At 41.0% G+C, this 20,095-nt stretch overlaps 1 protein-coding gene across 1 annotated transcript in view; it reads right to left on the bottom strand.

The window, feature by feature from the left end:
- The window catches only part of TTN (titin), a 241,187-nt gene that overhangs the window by 159,368 nt on the left and 61,724 nt on the right, over nt 1-20,095 (bottom strand). The window contains exons 59-93 of the mRNA XM_066189851.1: nt 19,786-20,064; nt 19,369-19,647; nt 18,996-19,274; nt 18,606-18,893; nt 18,138-18,416; nt 17,642-17,923; nt 16,762-17,040; nt 16,376-16,657; nt 15,587-15,865; nt 15,174-15,461; nt 14,692-14,970; nt 14,315-14,593; nt 13,935-14,213; nt 13,545-13,832; nt 13,125-13,412; nt 11,964-12,245; nt 10,975-11,253; nt 10,579-10,860; nt 10,152-10,430; nt 9,742-10,029; nt 9,233-9,511; nt 8,850-9,128; nt 8,495-8,773; nt 8,065-8,352; nt 7,616-7,903; nt 4,599-4,880; nt 4,052-4,330; nt 3,660-3,941; nt 3,259-3,537; nt 2,489-2,776; nt 2,061-2,339; nt 1,696-1,974; nt 1,319-1,597; nt 516-803; nt 74-361 (exon numbers count right to left, since the gene is read on the bottom strand). Coding sequence (XP_066045948.1) covers nt 74-361; nt 516-803; nt 1,319-1,597; nt 1,696-1,974; nt 2,061-2,339; nt 2,489-2,776; nt 3,259-3,537; nt 3,660-3,941; nt 4,052-4,330; nt 4,599-4,880; nt 7,616-7,903; nt 8,065-8,352; nt 8,495-8,773; nt 8,850-9,128; nt 9,233-9,511; nt 9,742-10,029; nt 10,152-10,430; nt 10,579-10,860; nt 10,975-11,253; nt 11,964-12,245; nt 13,125-13,412; nt 13,545-13,832; nt 13,935-14,213; nt 14,315-14,593; nt 14,692-14,970; nt 15,174-15,461; nt 15,587-15,865; nt 16,376-16,657; nt 16,762-17,040; nt 17,642-17,923; nt 18,138-18,416; nt 18,606-18,893; nt 18,996-19,274; nt 19,369-19,647; nt 19,786-20,064 — 9,873 coding nt within the window. The remainder of the gene's footprint in view (nt 1-73; nt 362-515; nt 804-1,318; nt 1,598-1,695; nt 1,975-2,060; nt 2,340-2,488; nt 2,777-3,258; nt 3,538-3,659; nt 3,942-4,051; nt 4,331-4,598; nt 4,881-7,615; nt 7,904-8,064; nt 8,353-8,494; nt 8,774-8,849; nt 9,129-9,232; nt 9,512-9,741; nt 10,030-10,151; nt 10,431-10,578; nt 10,861-10,974; nt 11,254-11,963; nt 12,246-13,124; nt 13,413-13,544; nt 13,833-13,934; nt 14,214-14,314; nt 14,594-14,691; nt 14,971-15,173; nt 15,462-15,586; nt 15,866-16,375; nt 16,658-16,761; nt 17,041-17,641; nt 17,924-18,137; nt 18,417-18,605; nt 18,894-18,995; nt 19,275-19,368; nt 19,648-19,785; nt 20,065-20,095) is intronic.

Raw genomic sequence — 20,095 nt, 5'->3', positions numbered from 1 at the left:
GCAGTAATAAGTCCAACTTGCTTTATAACTGAAATAAGAAAAATGTAAACACAATGCATTTTCTATTCAGTACCTTTTACAGTCAGTTCAGCTGTGCAAGAGTCTTTTCCAACTTCATTGCTAGCATAGCATGTGTATGTCCCAGAATCTCCTCTGTCAACTCTCAAGATGGTCAAATGGGCTGTGTTGTCTACATAACTGATCTGGTAGTTCTTTCCTGTTCTAATTTCTTGGTCATCTTTTGCCCACGTAACTCTAATAGGCTGTGTTCCAGAAACGTGACACTCAAAATCAGCACTTTCTCCAATAATGCCACCCACAGGTGTAAGTGGGATGTCAAAGAATGGAGGAGTCTTCCCTTCTGAAGAGTGAAAGAAATGAAAAACCATCACTTAAAAATCTTGAATTAATTTAAAACTGCGTGAAATAGGAATCTCTTGTACAATAATAAATCCATATATAAAGCAAAACTCAGTTTTAAGACATTTCCAATAAATATTTCACAGCCCACCAACCTGTAAGGACAAGCCTGCCACTAGAAGAAGCAGTCCCAATAGCATTGACAGCCGTGCAGGTGTATTGCCCAATAAGGCTCCTATCTGTCTTCAAAATCTGGAGAGTTGCTACATTGTCTACAAAGGATGTGTGAACATTGTAGTCCTCTTTTACCGGCACGCCATCTTTAAACCAAGATACTTGGATGGGTTCTGAGCCACAAATGCCACAATCAAACACGACTGGTAAGCCAACAGTCTCATGAATGTCTCTTAATTTTCGTGTAAAAGAAGGAGGAAGTTTACGCTCTGTAAAAGAACAAGTGTTTTACAGTGAAGTGTTTCAGAAGACACGCATCTCTTGCTGTACTTATCAAGAATCACTGACTAATATGCTGTAAAATATGGTGGATTTTTGCTCATAACTTCCAATTAAAAAGATTATTTAGCATATCATTTATTTTGAACTTGTTGTAAAGAGCTCTGTGCATATGGTTGTAGGAAGAGAGGTCCTTTATTTTTTCTCTTAGACCCAATGAGCCTCAGGACTGCTAATACTGGAAACAATCAAAGCAAGATCCTGAAGAGGTGTGGAAGATACAGAGGCTTGTAACACTGCAGAAGAGCTGTGGTCAATAATTGCTGTATTTCAATTAGCTTTGCTGGTAGGCTTTTGTTAGTAGAAGACAGTGCCACAGGGTACCTGACACGTCAAGAAACAGCACAGTGTGTTACAAGAAAGAGGCAATTGTTATTTTTTGAAATAGCAAAGCGTATTTAAGAAAAAAAGGCCATTTCCCTATGTTTAAAATTGAAATATTCACCTTGAACTGTAAGCAAAGACGACAAAGAAGCCTCCCCAACAGAGTTCTCTATTTTGCAGATGTACTCCCCACTGTCACTACTGTCTACCTGGCTGAAAACCAGAGTAGCAATTTGGTTCCTAAAGTGCATTTTCACAGTAGCAGTTCCTCTTAGCTTTGTATCGCCTTTGTACCATGACACAATCATTTCTGGTGTTCCAGCAACCTGGCACTGTAAGGATGCAGAATCCCCAACAGTCACCTGCACTGGCTCCAAGGGTGTAATGAAGTAAGGTGGTTCTGCAGGACAAAGATACACCATTAGCATAAAAAGATATTGCATGATGACCATTAGTACTTCAAATAACACTTGTTGAAGCGATGCTGGCTTGACGCACCTAGTATTGTGATTGTACCATGACAAGTATCTTTCCCAGAATCATTTTCAATATGACAAGAATATTGCCCCTGATCTTCTAGTTTGCTGCTAGGGATTTCCAGTATGGCAGATGTGTCTGTAGTGGTGATACTACACTTTTCAGAGTGCATTATTTTCACTCCATTTTTCTTCCATGTCACTGAAATCGGTGGAGTACCCATATATGTGCATTCCAATATTAAATTTTTCCCTTTCTCTACGCTTAAATCATTCACCTTCTTCACAAATTTGGCTGGTTCTATAATGAACAATAGGAAGAAAACAAATTAAATAAAGCCAAGAGATCATCTTCAAGAAGCATAAGAAGCAGTAGTCTGGACAAACCTTTGACAAAAAGATGTGTTGTGCAAGAAATTTTCCCTGCCTCATTAGAGACCTGGCAGGTGTAGTCTCCACTCTCAAGTGGATGCACATCAAACAGCTCCAGTTCTGCAACTGAATCTTGCAAGGTGATATTGCATCTGGGTCCTGGTACTAGCTCAACACTGCCTCTGAACCATTTAACTTCCAGTGGAGGGGAACCTTTTATGATACTAGTAAAAGTTATGTTTGCCCCAGACAAAACATCCAGTGGTTCAGGTTTCTTCACAAAAGATGGTGGTTCTAAGCACACAGATAAAACAGACAGAGAAGAAGTACATTTGAACTTCTTTTGAAGATCACAGTCATCAGAAATATTCAACAAAGAAAAAATGAAATCTTTCTGAAAATAAATTTCAACCCTCTGATTCTGGGTTCTTACTGATACTGACCTCTAACACTCAAAAATGCGCTGCATTCATCAGACCCAGCTACATTAGTAGCTGTGCACAAATAAGTTCCCATATCAGACTCCTGAAGTCCATTCACTTTCAGAGAACAGGTATTGTCTGTAAGAGTAGCCTGATACTTCTCTCCACTGGTAATCTTTTGTCCATCATGAAACCAGGAAACCATAATGGGTGGTGACCCATAAACTTTGCACTCCAGTACAGCAGAAGAACCCAGCTGACCATATGTTTCTTTCAGTTTTCTTGTGAAAGAAGGAGGTATAATGCGATCTGCATTTGTTTCAAAACAAAAATAAAAATAAGAGTTACCATACAGGGTTCCTAAAATGCAGGAAGTTCTCCGTGCATAATAAAACTAGAGACCTTTCTTTCACTGTATCCGCTTTGGCAATAGACTCTGACACATCTAAGTATTTGAAAAATAGTTGATGGTTCAGGATATGCTGGAATTTCCCTTCACAATCTTTGAGGAGCATCTTTTATTTTTGCTGTTCTTTTTCATAAGCAACAATATTGCACCAACTGTCCAAGACAACATGTAGATTAAAGCTGAAGAAATAAAGGCCTTTCAATAATTCCTGCCCCTCAGAGTTTAGGTACGCATCTATTCTTGATGCCTGTCAAAGTGGCATGCCAAGTACTCCCAGGCTTACAAGTCTTAGGCTGCCAATCACAAAACCCACTTTGCTCTCTGAAGGCTTTGTAAAGGAACTAAAGGATCAGAGATGACTCAGAAAGAGTAGTCAACTAACCTGAAACGTGCACTGAAGCTGTGCAGCTGCTTTTACCAACACTGTTTTTCACCTCAAAAGTATATTCTCCACTGTCTTCTAGTGTTGCATTGAGGATCTTAAGCCCAGATACTTTGTTGAAGAAACTGATTTTATATTTATGGTCAGTGGACAGTTCATTACCATCCTTAAACCACCTAGCCGTAAGCTCTGGTGTGCCATCTACTGTGCATTCCAGAGTACAAGAGTCTCCAGCTGTAACTTTGACTGGGCCTGGCTTCTCTAAAATGACTGCAGGTTCTGCAATGAAATGCAAGTCAGAAAAATTTTTAGAACAATGAAATAGCTATTATTATGATAAAATTTAAAATTTAAATTTTAAAGCATCTTAAAACATGTGGTTTTTATCTCATGCTACCAACCTAGCACTTTCAGCATGGCAAAGCATTCCTGAACTCCAGCATCATTTTTTATCTGACAAATGTATTTCCCAGCATTGGTTGGTTCTGCATTTCCAATCTGCAAAGTTGCAATGTTTTCTGAGTAGGAGATCCAAAGATTATCACTTTCTCTTATGATTTCCCCTTTGTCTTTTAACCACAGAACAGAAATGGGCGGTGATCCTTGTACTTCAGCCTGCAGTTCAATCGACTCCCCAACAACGACAGTGAGATCACTCAGCTTCTTCACAAAGGTTGGTGGTGCTATTTAAGAGAAGATATTTAACAGTAAAGAATCCTGCCAGGAGCGGAAAAGTAGGAGAAGAATTGCAGGAACAAAGAAATGCCAAGAAGATTCCAATCTTTGTACAAACCTCTTAGTGTTACAGAGCCAACACAGGAGTCACTTCCCACATCATTTACAGCCTTACAGTGATATTCACCAACATCTGCAGTATCCACACTGAGAATGTGAAGACTAGCTGTGTAGTTCTCAGACATGACCTTATACTTCTTGCTGCTCCGAATTTCTCGTTTGTCTTTATACCATGCAATCTGGAATGGAGGAGTACCCTGAAGCTCACACTCCAGATGAATATCAGACCCTTTCAAGGTCTTGACTGGATGGGGCTTCTTGGTAAAAATGGGGGGTGCTGGAAAAAAGAAAAAAGAGTTATTGTTTGTGTTATTTAAGCAAAAGAGATAAAAGAGGACAGAAGATTCAAGTAACTCTTCTGATGCTAAACAGTGAAGACAAACAATAGATAAGAAAAAGAAAGATAAGAAAGATCAAAAACGAGAGATTTGCCATCTATTCAGACAAGTTTTGGCCTCTCTGACAAAAGAAAGTGGGATTTAAGAGCTTTTCCTAAAGGAGGACCCTCAGAGTTAGAAAGAGAAGGAAAGAGCTGAGATTCTGACCTTTTACTCTCAGTGTAGTACTGGTGCTGGCACTACCTGCTGGATTCTGGGCTTCACAAGTGTAGTCACCACTGTCTTCAACACTGAGGTTGTGCATTTCAATGACTGCCACTGAATCCACGAAGGACATTCTGTATTTTTCACTGGGATGGATTTCAGTTTCACCTTTGTACCAGGTGACTTTGATTTCTGGAGATCCACCTATTTTGCATTCATACATTGTGGAATCGTGCTGTTTCACAAGTTTTGAGGAGTCTAGTTTCTTAATAAACCTTGGTGGTTCTGGAAAGCCAAAAAAAAAGGGGAGATAATGCTTTAAACTGCACTAATTGTTTGAATAAGCAGGGAGATATGTAGCTGAAAATGTAAACTTTAGGGACTTGAGCGAAAATTCTGATTTTGCAATTGCTATGAAATTTTTTTAGATGGTTTCAAGTTGGTCCAAAATCCAGATTCAGAAGCAAACAAGTTTTCTATATGCATTTCAGTGAGTTTCTCCTTAGTTTACTGACCCACTGCACCTCTCCTTGTATATATTCACTACAGATTAGTTGATAAATGTGGTTTTCTTTGCAAAATATGCTCTCGCTATACATGAATAATCAAAATGCCTGATGCAAATGTAAGAATCCAACTATTCAGCCAAGAAATGTTATTAAAAGCATTTATGTTGAGTATTATAGCAATTGCTTTGTATCGTGCCATTAATAATTAATATAGTCAATAAATGTATCTGCATTATAGCCCCTGACACATTTATTGCAAAACCGAATATAAAGTTGCTCATATAGAATGAAAGCTAAGGAGTTTAGGTAGAAAATAAAAGAGCTTGGAAATAATCATGCTGAAGAGAATTATGAGATGGCTGGTATTACAGACATTGGTGTTATATGTCCTGCGATTGAAAAGTAAAACTGATGGTTACATTTTGTTCCATAAGGACATGAAAGGAATGGAAGTTTGATACTTTTTACCAAAAGTACCATCTAGATGATTAGAATCATGAGACTGAATGCTCATAGATCAAAGATATAACTAGTAAAACCAAGGGGTGGTAACATGGACAAAACAAACAAATCTCTCTGCAAAACAGGATGAAGCACCTCTTTGTGTGACTGTCTGTAAAGTGTAGGAAGAATATCTAATTAATTATGGATTATTTCAACCTGTGGGACAGTTGGAAAACATCCTGTGTTGCTAGAAACAAAACTTCCTGAGTTTCTAAAAATAGAAATGGTAATTTGTTAACATTAGGACTCTTGGAACCTTAGCAATTTACTATCAGATTTCACTTTGAGAAGGAGTTGATTATCTATCTGTGTACTAACAGTTGCTGAGCAGTCACACTGATTCCACTCTTTCCAAAAAATGAGGGAATACACATTAATAAGGTACATATTTAGAATGTAAAGCAGTTCTAGAACATAAAGCAATTATTAAAACTACAGATTGGGAACATTAGATGCTAGAGTGAGAAAGTTAATAAAAAGCTGTGAGGTTTTCAAGGTCAATTAAAAGAATTGACAAACAAAAGCCTGCATGTCATAGAAGTGAGACAGCACATGCTCAAATTAAAGGCATGCAAATCAGTGTACCCAAAGAGATTGCCCATTCAAGTTCTATCAAAATTAGTTGAAAACAATCAACACCACTAATTTTACAGCCCTGGGGGAACTGTACAAATTCTAAAAAATACTGACACTAAAAAAATGTCAGTAAATTCTGGATCAAACAATAAAATGAAATAAAATAATGATACTGAAAAACTCCTCACGATTTTACGAATAAAGATTTGAAGAATAAAAAAAATAAATAAGGTCAGCTGAGATCATTTTATGAATGGTTAATCTGTTCAAATAAAAATAATTAATAAAATTAATAATAAACAGAATTATTCTGTTGGTGAGAAGCTTCAGATCTTTTAAAGTGGTTTAATTTCTTGCTACAAATTTTCAATGCATTTTGTAAGTCAAGCTACATAATACAGCAGCCCTACTTATTACTGAATCCAGGTAATTCAGTAATATACACACTCTTTCCAATCCCACCAAGAAAAATGATTATGGCTGGAATAAATTTGATATATATATAAAACATTTGATAAATAAATAAATAATACAAAATCTTGCTACTCATAGCTCATTTTCCTGTGTTATTTGTCTTATGGAGTAGAAGGATTTACTCTTGAAATATTCTCTTTGCACTCCAAATTCATATAGAGGAAAGAGAAGAAAAAGAAAAAGAAAAAAGAGGAAAGAAAGCCCTCAAGCAACAAGGACCTTTTAAGTCAGGCATAATCTAAGCAGTGTATGTTACATTTCTTCTTTTATAAAATCAGTAAGATTGAAATATCCGGAACAGCTATAAATATGTTCCCACCTACACTGAGGAAATTGCACTAATATACATGTGTCACTTGCACCAAGACAGTCTGAGCCATTCATAATTTAGATTTTACTTTTAGATCCACACACTATAAGGAGAGGTGAAGTATTGGGTGGGATGGATATTTGTCACCAAATCGGCTCTCAGATCCCCCAGTTTTAATGTTTAGAAGAGCAATTTTCAATGCTTTCAATTTGTGGAAGAGCAAAGCTATTTGGAGGAGCTGTACGTGCAGTAAAAATACTTTTAAGCCTTAAAAGTGAACTGAATTTCTCTCAGTTTCCTTTCACACCCCTGGGCAATCTAGTGACTGTCACTGCTGGAGAAAGACTTTAGAAAGACAGATTTTGCTGCCCAACAGAACCATTCATAAAGGTGCAACAAAGTAATAAGGGAGAGTTAATATTTCAATGGAAGAATCCCTTTGATAAGAAAAATCATGTACTATACCAAAGCAGAAGAAATTTGAGTAAGTATTTAAGAATTACAATAACATTTAAGTGAAATAAGACATCTGAGAATAACCTCTTGTGAAGACTGTTAGTCACACAAATGTCTGCATTCAGGACTGTGTTTTCCAGGTGTCTGCCTTGCAAAGAAAACCTCATAAATAGTAGAGCCCAGAGCAATACCTTGCACAGCCAGCTGAGCTGCGCACGCATCCTTTCCAACACTGTTGCTGGCAGTACATGTGTAGAGTCCAGCATCCCCTTTACCAACTTTTAGGACTGTCAAGCTGGCCGTGTTTTCCACCAGTGTCATTTTGTAGTTGCCACCTGGACGAATTTCTCTGTTGTCTCTGGTCCAAGTAATCCTCATGGGAGCAGAACCAGTCAAGTGGCACTTAAAGGTTGCACTTTCCCCTAGTGCCACATCGATAGATGCCGGCTTGACATCAAAGAAGGGAGGTCGTAGGTGTTCTGCAAAGAGGAAAGCATGGCAGAGCTCAGCACCAAGCCTGCCTCACCATGCCGTGTCCATTGTCCCTGGCCACCATACAATGGGTAGAGTGGGAAAAAGGGTGGAGAAGTACAAGAGCAAAGACATACAAAAGATATTCATGACAGTGTGATCTACAAACCTGTAAGGAGAAGTTTGGCACTGGAAGAGGCAGTCCCCAGAGCATTTTGGGCTGAGCAAGTGTATTGGCCACAGTAATCCATACTAGTTTCTAAGATCTGTAAAGTTGCAACATTATTTAAGAAGGCTGATTGCATGTTATCAGTGTCGCTTAGGAGAGCTCCATCCTTGTACCAAGACACCTGGATAGGCTCTGAGCCTGTTATGCGGCAGTCAAATGTCACTGGGGCACCAACCACCTCCTGAATATCTTTAAGTTTTCTGGTGAATGTAGGGGGAAGTTGACGTTCTGCAAAACAATAATAATCACCACTATCAGTAGGAAGCCAACCTAGAATCAATTGTCTTTGAAATTAATAAAACCCCCTTTCTGTAGACAACAAAGAGTTCCCACAAACTACCCCACAAAAGACTGGCTCTTGTCCCATCACCTTTAACAACAAGCAAAGCTGTGGAGGTGGCAAAGCCAATGGTATTTTCTGCTTTGCAGATGTATTCTCCCATGTTGCTGTCCTCCACAGCAGAGAATGCCAGTGTAGCCACATTGTTCTTGAAATGCATTTTGTAAGCCTGTGTTGATCTGAGCTTGGTGTCATCTTTGTACCAGGACACCTTGATTTCTGGTGAACCACTAATCTGGCATTTTAAGGTCAAGGGCTCGCCAAGCTTCACCTCCACACGGTCCAGGTGCGTGACAAAATAAGGTGGTTCTAGGGAAGGAGAGAACGTGGTGAGCAGAGGCAGAGCATCACTGGGGTGTGTTAGGGGGATCGGGGTGATGAATACCTAAGATGGACACAAGGCTGTGGCAAACATCCCCACCCGCCTCATTAGCCACCTCACAGGTATATTCGCCTTCATCGTTCTTTGTGCTGTTGAAGATTTCAAGAATGCCAGATTTTTCAGTAGTTGTAACAGTGCAGCGTTGAGACTGAGCAATGGGCATGCCATTTCTTTTCCAGGTGACAGAGATGGGAGGGGTGCCAATGTAGCTGCTTTCTAGCACAATGGACTTCCCCTGCTCCACACTGAAATCACTTAATTTCTTCACAAAGACTGCCGGCTCTGTGGGGAAGTATAAATCAATAGTAAGAGGGACAGATGTGGAAGACCTGCAGGCAGGGAGTGAGTGAAGATAATTGTGCATTCATGCACACACCCAAACACACCTTTCACAAAGAGCTGTGTTGTACATGAGGCACTGCCAGCATCATTTGTGACCACACAGGCATAGTCCCCACTGTGGCCTGGCTCCACGTTGTACAGCTGCAGCTGTGCCACAGACTCATTGAGAGAGATGGAGCAGTTGCTGTCTGGCACCAGCTCTCTGATACCTCGGAACCAGGTCACTTTGAAGGGAGTACTGCCCTTGATGTAGCTGGTGAATGTCACATTTGATCCAGGCAAAACTTCCTGGGGATCAGGTGTCTTCACAAAAGAAGGTGGTTCTAAGGATCATGCAAAGAAGTGAAAGAGGGAGAAAGATGTTAATAGGAGGGTCTCTGTAGGGAGGAAAATGAGCAGGTTTGAGTTAAAAAGAAAAAATATAAAGAAACCGTGGGAAAAAAAACCCCAAAGCAAACAAACCATGAAAAAGGAACCATGGGAGACTAGAGAAAACAAAAGAGAAGAGAGAAGAAGAATTTTATTGAAGGCGTGGCAGTATCCTTCCACTGACCTTGTACAGTCAAGAAGGCACTGCATTCATCAGACCCAGCCACGTTGGCTGCCACACATGTATATGACCCTGTATCTGTGACATCCAGGGCATTCAACTTCAAAGCACAAACATTATCCAAGAACGAGATTTCATATTTTTCTCCACTAACAATCTCATTCCCATCTTGAAACCAAGACACAGATATGGGAGCTGTGCCAGACACTTTGCACTCCAGCAGCACAGAGGATCCCAGCACCCCATTCGTCTCCTTTAGTTTTCTTGAGAATGAAGGAGGAACGAGGCGATCTAAGTAGGACAGAGCAGAAGAACAGGAAGACAAGTGTTGAGATTTCTTTCAAGGGAAAGAAAAGGGGAAAAAATAAAAGCTTTCCTTAGAGACAAGAGTGAACAATAAAGACAGAGCTGACCTGAAACATCAACTGAGGAAGTGCAGCTGCTGTCCCCCACTTCATTGTGCACCTCAAAAGTATACAAGCCCCTGTCTCCCCTGTCTGCAGAAAAGACTTTCAAAGTGGATATATTGTTGAAAAAGGTAATTTGGTATTTGCGGTCGCTCTTTAGTTCTCTGCCATCTTTGTACCACTTGGTGATAAGCTCAGGTGTTCCTCCTACTTTACACTCCAAGGTAAAGGGATTGCCAGCCATTACTGTGATCGGCTCAGTCTTCTCTAAGATGATTGCTGGTTCTGAAATAGGAAGGGAGGGGTTGGTGTGTCACAGGGAAATCTACCCACAAACTTGTGAGCACAGAGTGCAAGCAGAAGGCAAAGGCTGGTAGAGCCTGCTGTGCAAGCTGAAAGACACAGTACCTATAGTGGAGCAGGCTATACCCACCTAGGACCTGCAAAAAGGCAGAGCACTCCCGCATGCCAGCATCATTTTTGATCTGACAGATGTACTTTCCAACGTCAGCTCCCTCTGCACTGGCAATCTCAAGAGTTGCAATGTTGTCCATAAACCACATTTGGACATTTTCACTCTCCCTAATAACTTCACCCTTATCCTTGAGCCAGACAACAGAAATTGGTGGGGATCCTTCCACTACTGCCTGCAGGGCTGTTGGCTCCCCGATGAAGATTGCAGTGTCACTCAGCTTCTTGGCAAACCGTGGAGGTTCTGATAGCAAAAACAAGGAGGCAGAGGCCAGTTAACATACATACTTGCTTGGAAGAGCAATAGCCAGGAGATCAGTAAAAGAGGGCAGTGACATTGATCCTCTAGCATACTAACCTTTGAATTTCACTGGGCAGGTGCAAGTGTCGCTTCCCACCTCATTCATAGCTTTGCATTGATATTCTCCAGTATCTTGAGATTCCAAATTGAGAATATGAAGACTGGCAACGGAGTGCTTTGCTGTCACCTTGAACTTCTTGCTGCTCCTGACCTGCCTCCGGTCCTTGAACCAAGCCACCTCAAAGGGTGGGGTCCCTGCTATCTCACACTGAAGGATAACATCTGAGCCTTTAAGAGTGTCCACAGGGCTTGGCACCTTGCTAAAAACAGGTGGTTCTATAAAAAAGAATCACATCATAATGTGTGAGCTTTCTTCTCTGAGTAGGTTTCTGGATAGTAGCAGGAAGCAACATATTCAGGAAGGGAGCCTACGCTTACATTGTAAAAACATATTTAGCTTTTAAATATGTGGCCTCACCTCTAAAAATTCCCAGCACTCAGAGTCCAAAGGGCAGAAGATGTGATACTTCTGCACCTGTTTGGAATCAGTGCTCAGTGTCCTTCCCCAAAAGCCTTCTCCCTGCAGTCTAGGGTCAAATACCATCTTACATTCCATCTTTCTAGTCATGAAAGCTACAGTCAGTGAAGCTCATCTACACAGCCTCCTCTTCCGTCTTAAATTTCGTTCCTGTCAGTATCACTGTGTATAAAAAGGAGGCAGAGGGATGGCTGAAAATTAGTCCCAGCTCCCTCACCATGGCTGGTGCTCCATCTAGTCCATGCTTCTGTTGAGATCTGAAAAACTTGACTAGTTCAGCCTGCAACTGACTTAAATGGGGAGATGAGGGAATGACTGCACAGCACTGAACAGCCACCACTATCTCCTGCTGGATCTTTTCTGCTTTAACACAGCAGCATTTAAATGCAAGACCAGCTGGAGAGACACTGGCCCAGCAGCCACCAGCTGCTGCAGCAGCAGTGGGATGTGCAGCTGGTAGCAGGCCTGGCAGCCAGCGATTCTGGTGGAGTGCAAGCCATGTGCTAACCTTTCACTGTGACTGAAGTGCTGCAGCTGGCTGTGCCAGCAGAGTTGTGGGCTTCACAGATGTAATCCCCAGCATCTTCAGCACTGGCACCCAAGATGGTCAGCGTTGCCACGGAGTCTACAAAGGACATGTGCAGCCTGTCGCTTGCCTGGAGTGCCTGATCATTTTTGTACCACACGATTCTGATCTCTGGTGTGCCACTGATTTTACATTCAAGCTGAACTGTGTCCGCCTGCTTCACGAACCGCAAAGCTTCAGGCTTCTTGATGAACTTGGGAGGTTCTGCAGAACAGAGTAAGTATGTAGAGAATGATAACATACCTGTTTGCCATGTGAAATCTAGGGTGCTGAGCAAGGGTTCTTGGCGGCACAAGAATACTACAGCAAAAAAATAAAATGGTTACAGAAATTGGATGCATCCCCAACCAGAGTTTCCTCTCGAGGAAATACAGAAGATGAAGAAAAGAAGGCAAAGACAACAACTAAAACTACGTTCTGCCAGCTTTGGACCCTTCTGCATGAGACACTTGAAGCTGTAAAAGACGCATAAAGAATGGTTGCTCCACCCAATCAATATTTTGCTGTTGAGTGGTAACAAGCAACACAGTTCCCAGGCCAACATGAAAGATTTGACAAGCCCTTCATACCTGGGAGCAACAGAAATAAGGTAGGGATTGTTTCATTTGCTGATACATCTTTAAAGTATATTTCTGCATGAAGAAATTAAGAGATTAATAGTGTACATTAAATCAACAATTCAGAACTCCAACTGACATCTTTAGCAAATTCGAAAGAGTCACCTATGCAGGCCAACAAATGCAAGGTAGAGCTGTATTTACTAATAACTTTCCATATACCAATTGCTATGAGTGACTTCCACAGTGATTATAGTTTAACCATTAGAGAAAAAAGCAGTGTGAGTGCAACTCTCCATACAAACAGGTTCACAAAGGTACCTTTCTCCTTGGAGCTTTTGCAGGCACACAAGACTTCTGCAGTTACACAGTGTGATGGGAGAAGGTCATTCATTACATGATTTATGTCTGCAGTCTGGAAAGCTACTTTCTATGTATTTCTAAACTAGAAGTGGTAGAAGATCAACAACAAAGAGATCTCTTTACCCAAGAAAAAGAAAACGCACAAACAAAGGTGACTTAATACCTTTGACACTGAGTTGGGCTGAGCAGAAGTCTTTCCCAGCTTCATTACTAGCTTGGCAAGTATACTGGCCAGAGTCTCCTTTACCCACTCTGAGCACTCGGAGGTGAGCTGTGTTGGCAGTGAATGTAATATTGAAATTCCCTCCAGTTCGGATCTCATGACCATCCTTGGACCACGTTATGTGTATGGGCTGGGCTCCCGTGACATGACATTCAAAATCAGCACTTTCTCCAAAAGGCACATCAATAGATTCTGGTTTGATGTCGAAGACAGGTGCTTGCTTGGGTTCTAGAAACACAAGAAAACCATGTAATACTCATAACTCAGAAAAAAGCTAATCCAACACACAGATACCATTGCATGCATGAAATAAGAGGGAGGAGCCTGTGATCCAAGTAAAAGTTTTACAAGCCAACACACCTGCCACTGTGAGCCTAGCGCTTGAGGTGGCAGTGCCCACAGAATTGGTGGCTGTGCAGGAGTATTGCCCAGTGTGATTCATCTCGGTTCGCACCAGTTGCAGCACTGCAACGTTATCTACAAAGGATGTGTGCACATTGTGGTCATCCTTTAGCAGCACACCATCTTTGTGCCAAGTGACACTAATGGGCTCTGAGCCATTGAGCCGACACATAAGCTTAAGGGGTAAGCCAACAGGATGCTCGATGTCCTTTAATATTCTTGCAAAGGAAGGTGGTTGTTTGCGTTCTGGAAGAAAGCAAGTAAAGGATAAATACACCCCAGGAAGCAACTTTTTTTATAGTTTTGCAGAAGAAAAAGAGTTTTAGCAAGCTGATATAAAATCATCACCTTGAACTGTTAAGAGAGCCTTTGTAGATGCAGTTCCAACACTGTTTTCTGCCTTGCAGATATATTCTCCACTGTCGTTGATAGCCACTTTGTTGAAAATAAGTGTAGCAACATTGTCTTTAAAGAACACTTTATACTCAGGAGTAGACCTGAGTTTTGTATCACCTTTGTACCAAGACACAGTAATTTCTGGTGTTCCAGTAACATGGCATTGCAATGTTGTGTAAGAGCCAACTGACACCTCAAGAGGTTCCAAATGTGTAACAAAGTAGGGAGGTTCTAAAAAAAGAGAAGCAATTAGACAGGCTTATTGTGTGCCAGGTTTCGGAAAGCATACACTTGAAAAAAAGGCAAGGAAAAGAAGCAAAGGGACCACACACCTAGGGTAGAGACTACAGCCTCACAAACATCTCTTCCTGCCTCATTTTCAACATGGCAAGTGTATTCTCCTGCGTCTTCTTTGGTGCTCTCAAGTATTTCTAGGATGCAGGATTTCTCTGTGGTGGTGATGCTACACTTCTGAGATTGTGTGATGGTGTGGCCATTCTTCTTCCATGTTACAGAGATGGGCAGGCTGCCTGTGTAAGTGCCCTCAAGGATGATGGGCTTGCCAGGCTCCACATACTGATCACTCAGTTTCTTCACAAAAACAGCTGGCTCTAATGAAAGGTAAGTCACAAATGTTGAGCACAACATGCCAAATAGAGAGAAGGAAACAATAATTTAAGGTAAATGGAGAGACACCATCTTTACAAACCTTTTACTGTAAGATGTGTTGTACAATTTACCCGGCCAGCATCATTAGTCACTAGACAAGTGTACTCTCCACTTTGGGGAGGAGTTACATCAAATAACTCAAGCTCCACAACGGACTCCTCCAAGTAGATATTGCATTTGTCCCCTGGCACAAGTTCATTGGCCCCTCTAAACCAGTTAACCTTAAAAGGAGGGGTTCCTCTGACAACACATGTGAAAGTGATGCTTGTGCCAGGCAATACATCCAGAGGCTCTGGGGTCCTCTCAAAAGAAGGTGGCTCTAAATACACGAAAGAAAAAGATAGATGAGAAAAATTGCTGCAGCATAGCTCTAGTATTTCCACACACCTACTGAAGATAAAGAGCAAAATCTTTATTTTTTCTGTCAACAATTTTTCCCAAGAATATTTACAAAAGACTGCAGATAATTTAAAGAAAGAGAAAAGAATAGCTCAGAGAGCTTCCTGACCATCATATACCCACCTTGTACAGTCAATACAGCACTGCATTCATCTGAGCCAGCAGTGTTGGTAGCTTTGCAGGTGTAAGTGCCAGTATCTGAGTGGCTCAGTGAATTAACTTCTAAAATACATAGGTTATCTGAAAAGGAAATTTGATGTTTTTCTCCACTGACTAGCTTAAGTCCATTATGGAACCAGGCAACAGAAATTGGAGGTGAACCCGACACTTTACATTCCAACAGTGCTGAGGAACCCAAAACACAAGGGGTTTCCTTTAGTTTTCTTGTGAAAGAAGGAGGAATGATTCGATCTGCATAAGAAAACATAATAAATCCATGGTTAGAGAGAAAATGAGTAAAGGAACAGAAGAAAGGACAGAGAATATGGCCAAACAAAAGCTTTTATAAAAGATAGAAGACAAGCTACCCAACCAACCTAAAACATCAACTGATGCTGTACAACTGCTTTTCCCCACGTCGTTTTGCACAGCAAAAGTGTACAATCCACCATCTTCCTTTTCTGCATCCATAATTTTAAGTGTAGATACATTATTGAGGAAAGTGATTCTGTATTTTTGGCTGCTGGTCAGTTCTTTGCCATCCTTGAACCACCCAGTGGAAAGCTGTGGTGTGCCTGCTACTTTGCATTCCAAAGTACAGGCATCTCCTATAGTAACTTTCATTGGCTCTGGTTTCTCTACAATGACTGCAGGCTCTGGAAGGAGAGATGAGTAACATATATGGTTAAAACAGGGTTTGGTTCATATTAGCTGTAAGTATTATAGCAGTATGAGATGGGCTTTGCACATTTGATACTAAGGAAATTCCGATTTGTTGGGGTGTGGAATTTTTTGTAGCTGTTTTTTCCATCCTTTCTGTTACTGTAAACTGCAAATTTCAGATGCTTTCCAAAATTAAGTAAAATTATTTTAAAATATTTTAAATAATTATAAAGTATATTTTAATTTAAAATATAAAATATTTTCATCTCCCTCTCTGAGCAGGCATGAACAGAAGACATGACAGAAATACAAAGTGGTTCCTTTCAACCCTATTTCTGGACAGCTGGAAATATGGAACCTGATTTCTGCTTTTTGGGGAAAGAAGGATTCTCTGTTTTGTTTCTTTTGGACTCAGAGGCATAAGCAAAGTATACAGCTGATACCTGATAGCCAAGTTTCTAACTTTAAAAAGAAACTTCCATGAATTTGTGCTTTTTACCCACCTAGAATAGTTAAGGTAGCCATACACTCGCGACTTCCAGCATCGTTTCTGATCTGACAGGTGTATTTTCCAGCACTGCTTGTCTCTGTGCGCACAAATTGCAAAGTTGCAATATTTTCCATAAATGTGATCTTTATGTTCTCACTTTCTCTGATTATTTCCTCTCTGTCTTTAAGCCACTGCACAGAAATTGGCTGGGAGCCCTCCACTCTTGCTTGTAACTCTACTGGTTCACCAACCACAACAATCATGCTGTTTATTTTAGTCAAGAACTTTGGTGGTTCTGAAGAAGAAATATCCAGTTACAGTTAATACAGTGTTTCCACAAAGAAGAGCAATGCAGTGCCCTTGGGAGCACTGCAGAAGACACATGTACCAGTACTTTACCTTTCAGCTTCACAGTGCAAATACAAGTGTCACTTCCTACGTCGTTCTGTGCTTTGCACTGATATTCACCAACATCTGCAGCTTCGACATTAAGAATGCGTACGCTTGTGAGGTAGTTTTTGGCTGTAACCTTGTACTTCTTACTACTGCGGATTTGTCTCCTATCTTTGTACCAGGCAACATCAAATGGAGGTGTTCCTGAAATCTCACATTCCAGGCTAACCTCAGATCCTTTGACAATGTCTACTGGAGAAGGCTTCCTGCTAAAGACAGGAGGTTCTAACAAGGGAAGAAAGGAACATTTAGAAAGTAGTCTGAAGCTCTTTGATCAACAAAGACACTACAGATACCAGCTTCTGGAAAATGAGACTGCTGAGAGTATCTACAGAATGGATAAGACTTCCCTCATTTTCTGGGCACAGTATGAAATGAGCTTGCACAAAGGTGAGCATTAAGACCCCTTATAGGTCTCCTTTAGAAAAGGTAAACAGTAGGGTGGCCTTTGGCAGAGAGGGTCCAGGTCTCATTTGGCTGGTAGTAATCTCCCATACAGGATGTAAAACTGACACTAGTCAGTTTATGTCTGTTCTTTCTCTTCATATTTCAGCTCCTTGATACAGCAATTCTCCCTATGAACTGTCTTGGATATTAAATAATATAGAACTCAGGAAAAAACTAGCTCAGGATTCATCTGCATTAAGAACATCATCTCTCTTGTTTAGACACTGGCAGAGAAGATGAGGGGGTATCAGGAAACAAACATGACATGAAGAACAGGGCAGTCCTGAAATAAATTATTCTCATGTTCCTGTGTATTTCTAAGGGATACAACCACCAGGGGAAAAATAAGATGCAGTCGGAGAACAAGAGGACAGCTAACCTTTCACTGTGACTTTGGTGCTACAGCTGGCCTTGCCGGCAGGGTTGTGAGCTTCGCAGATGTAGTCACCGCTCTCATCAGTACTGAGATAATTCATTTCAAGCACAGCCACAGAGTCAATGAATGATGTCCGGAATTTTTCGCTGGCAACAATTTCATGGTCATTTCTGAACCACACTACTTTCATTTCTGGAGATCCACTTACTTTGCACTCAAGCCGGGCTGAGTCACCCTGCTTGACTACTTTTGCTGCCTCTAGCTTCTTAGCAAACTTGGGGGGTTCTAAAAAAACCAAAAAAAGTGGGGTCAGGAAGATCTGAATTAATACTGGAGAGAAAATAGGTGGGAAAAGAGCCAAACAACTGCGGTTTGCAAACACAGGGTAGGGAATTCACTTGGCAGTGTATCAAAGATCACCAAGGTGGGCTTGGCAAAAAGGAAAGAGAAGAAGGAGGCAAAACAAAAAGACAACAACACAACAAGAAAGAGTGCACACCTGTTACCATCAGTGTTGTAGTGCAAGAGTCACTGCCAACGTCATTTGAAACGTGGCAAGTGTAGTGCCCACTCCTAGATGAATCCACTGAATAGAGGGTTAAGAACCCAGTTGAACCTTCAATCCCAATGAAACAAGTTGGACCAGATACAAGTTCTAAGTCTTCTTTGAACCACTTTACTGTAAAAGGTGGTGTTCCTTTCAGTGTGGCCTTAAACTCCACTGTGGAATCTGGTATAGCTTGCTGGCTTTCAGGTTTTACTAAGAAGCTTGGTGGTTCTGCAGTTTTTAAGAAAAAGACACAGTTTCATCAGAAATGTCTAAGAATGAAGAAAATCAGTGAGGCAAGCATGGAAACCATGTTTACAGTATTAATATTAAGATGTATAAGAGTGTTATGTTAGCATAAGATTTAAGGTACTTTCCCAGCATTTATCACAGATAAGAAGTAGTAAAAGAGTTTCAAACCTTTTACAGTCAGGACAGCACTGCAAGAATCATTTCCAGCAACGTTAGAGACACTGCACGTGTAATTTGCACTGTCTGCCAGCTCTAGATTAGCAATCTCAAGTGACATAGTGTTTTCATGGCACAGGCTTCTATATTTTGCACTGTCAGTTATCTCTTTTCCATCCTTAAACCATTTTGCAACAATGGGTAGTGACCCAGAGACTTTGCACTCCATTTGGATAGAAGATCCCAGAATGGTATCCTTTTTCGTTAGCTTTTTGATAAATACAGGCGGAATTGATTGATCTGCCCAACACAAAAAATAGCAAAAACACACTTGTTAACTCCTTGCTTATCTTTCATGGAGATTATATTTCATTCCCTCCCTGATGGATTTGCAATACAAACCTAGCACAGTCAGAACAGCTTCACAGGTGCTACTTCCAAAGTCATTTTCAACCTTAAAACTGTATGTACCACTATCCTCCTTTGATACAGGTTCAATCCTGAAACTGGCCACATTGTTTTCAAAGCTCATTGTGTAGTATCTACTGGGCAGGAGCTGCTTGCCATCTTTGTACCATCTTATTCGGAGCTCTGGTGTCCCAGCCACAGTACATTCCAAAGTCACGGGGTCTTTTTCAGTGACTTTAAGTGATTTAGCCTTTTCTATGATCTGAGCAGGCTCTGAGGTATAAAGAGTATAAAAATTACAGCAGTTAGCTACATAGATAGGGAACTGACTTTCCAAGTAGTCATCAAGGTTACACCTTGTACACACCTTGTACAAAAAGCAAAGCAAAGCACTTCTCCACTCCAGATTCATTCTTTGCCTGACAGGTATATCTCCCTCTGTGGCTGAGGTCAACATTAGTAAGCTTCAATGTGGCCACCCTGTTCTCAAAGGTAATGTGATGGTGCTCATCATCTTCCAGTATTTTCTCATCTTTTATCCATGACACAGATAAGGGTTGAGCACCTGCCACGACGCACTGAAAGAATGCATCACCTTTCAAAATGCTAGTGACATTCTCTAGCTTCTTGACGAAGGATGGCGGTTCTTTTGTGTGAGTTTTGTTGTTCAGAAGAGAAGTCATGGAATAGAAAGAGGAGAAAGAGAGATCATATAAAGTAGTCCCAGTTGCTACACTTTAGCTGGGGCATATAATGCTTGAGGTGTGCTTCCTAGAGGACTGACCTTTTAAGCTGAGTTTTGCACTGCATGAACAGCTCCCACCTTCATTTGATATAATACACTGATATTCACCAACATCCGAGATGTCACAGTTAGTAACATTAAGAGTAAAGACTGATTCTTTGGTGGAGATGGCGTATTTCTTGCTGCTGAACATCTCCTTATTGTTCTTCAGCCATTTCACCTCAAATGGAGGGGTACCAGTCACCTCACACTCTAGTGTGGCCTCTGAACCCTTCACTACCTCGGTGGGACGCAACTCCCGAACAAAGGTTGGAGGCTCTATAAGGAAGAATGAGGGGAAAGTAGATAG

This window comes from Chamaea fasciata, unplaced genomic scaffold, assembly GCF_029207755.1.
Source record: "Chamaea fasciata isolate MVZ Bird 193981 ecotype frontalis unplaced genomic scaffold, bChaFas1.0.hap1 SCAF_8, whole genome shotgun sequence".
Classification (NCBI taxonomy): Eukaryota; Metazoa; Chordata; class Aves; order Passeriformes; family Sylviidae; genus Chamaea; species Chamaea fasciata.
Note: the sequence above shows the minus strand (reverse complement) of the source record. Positions and strands in the feature narration are given on the sequence as shown.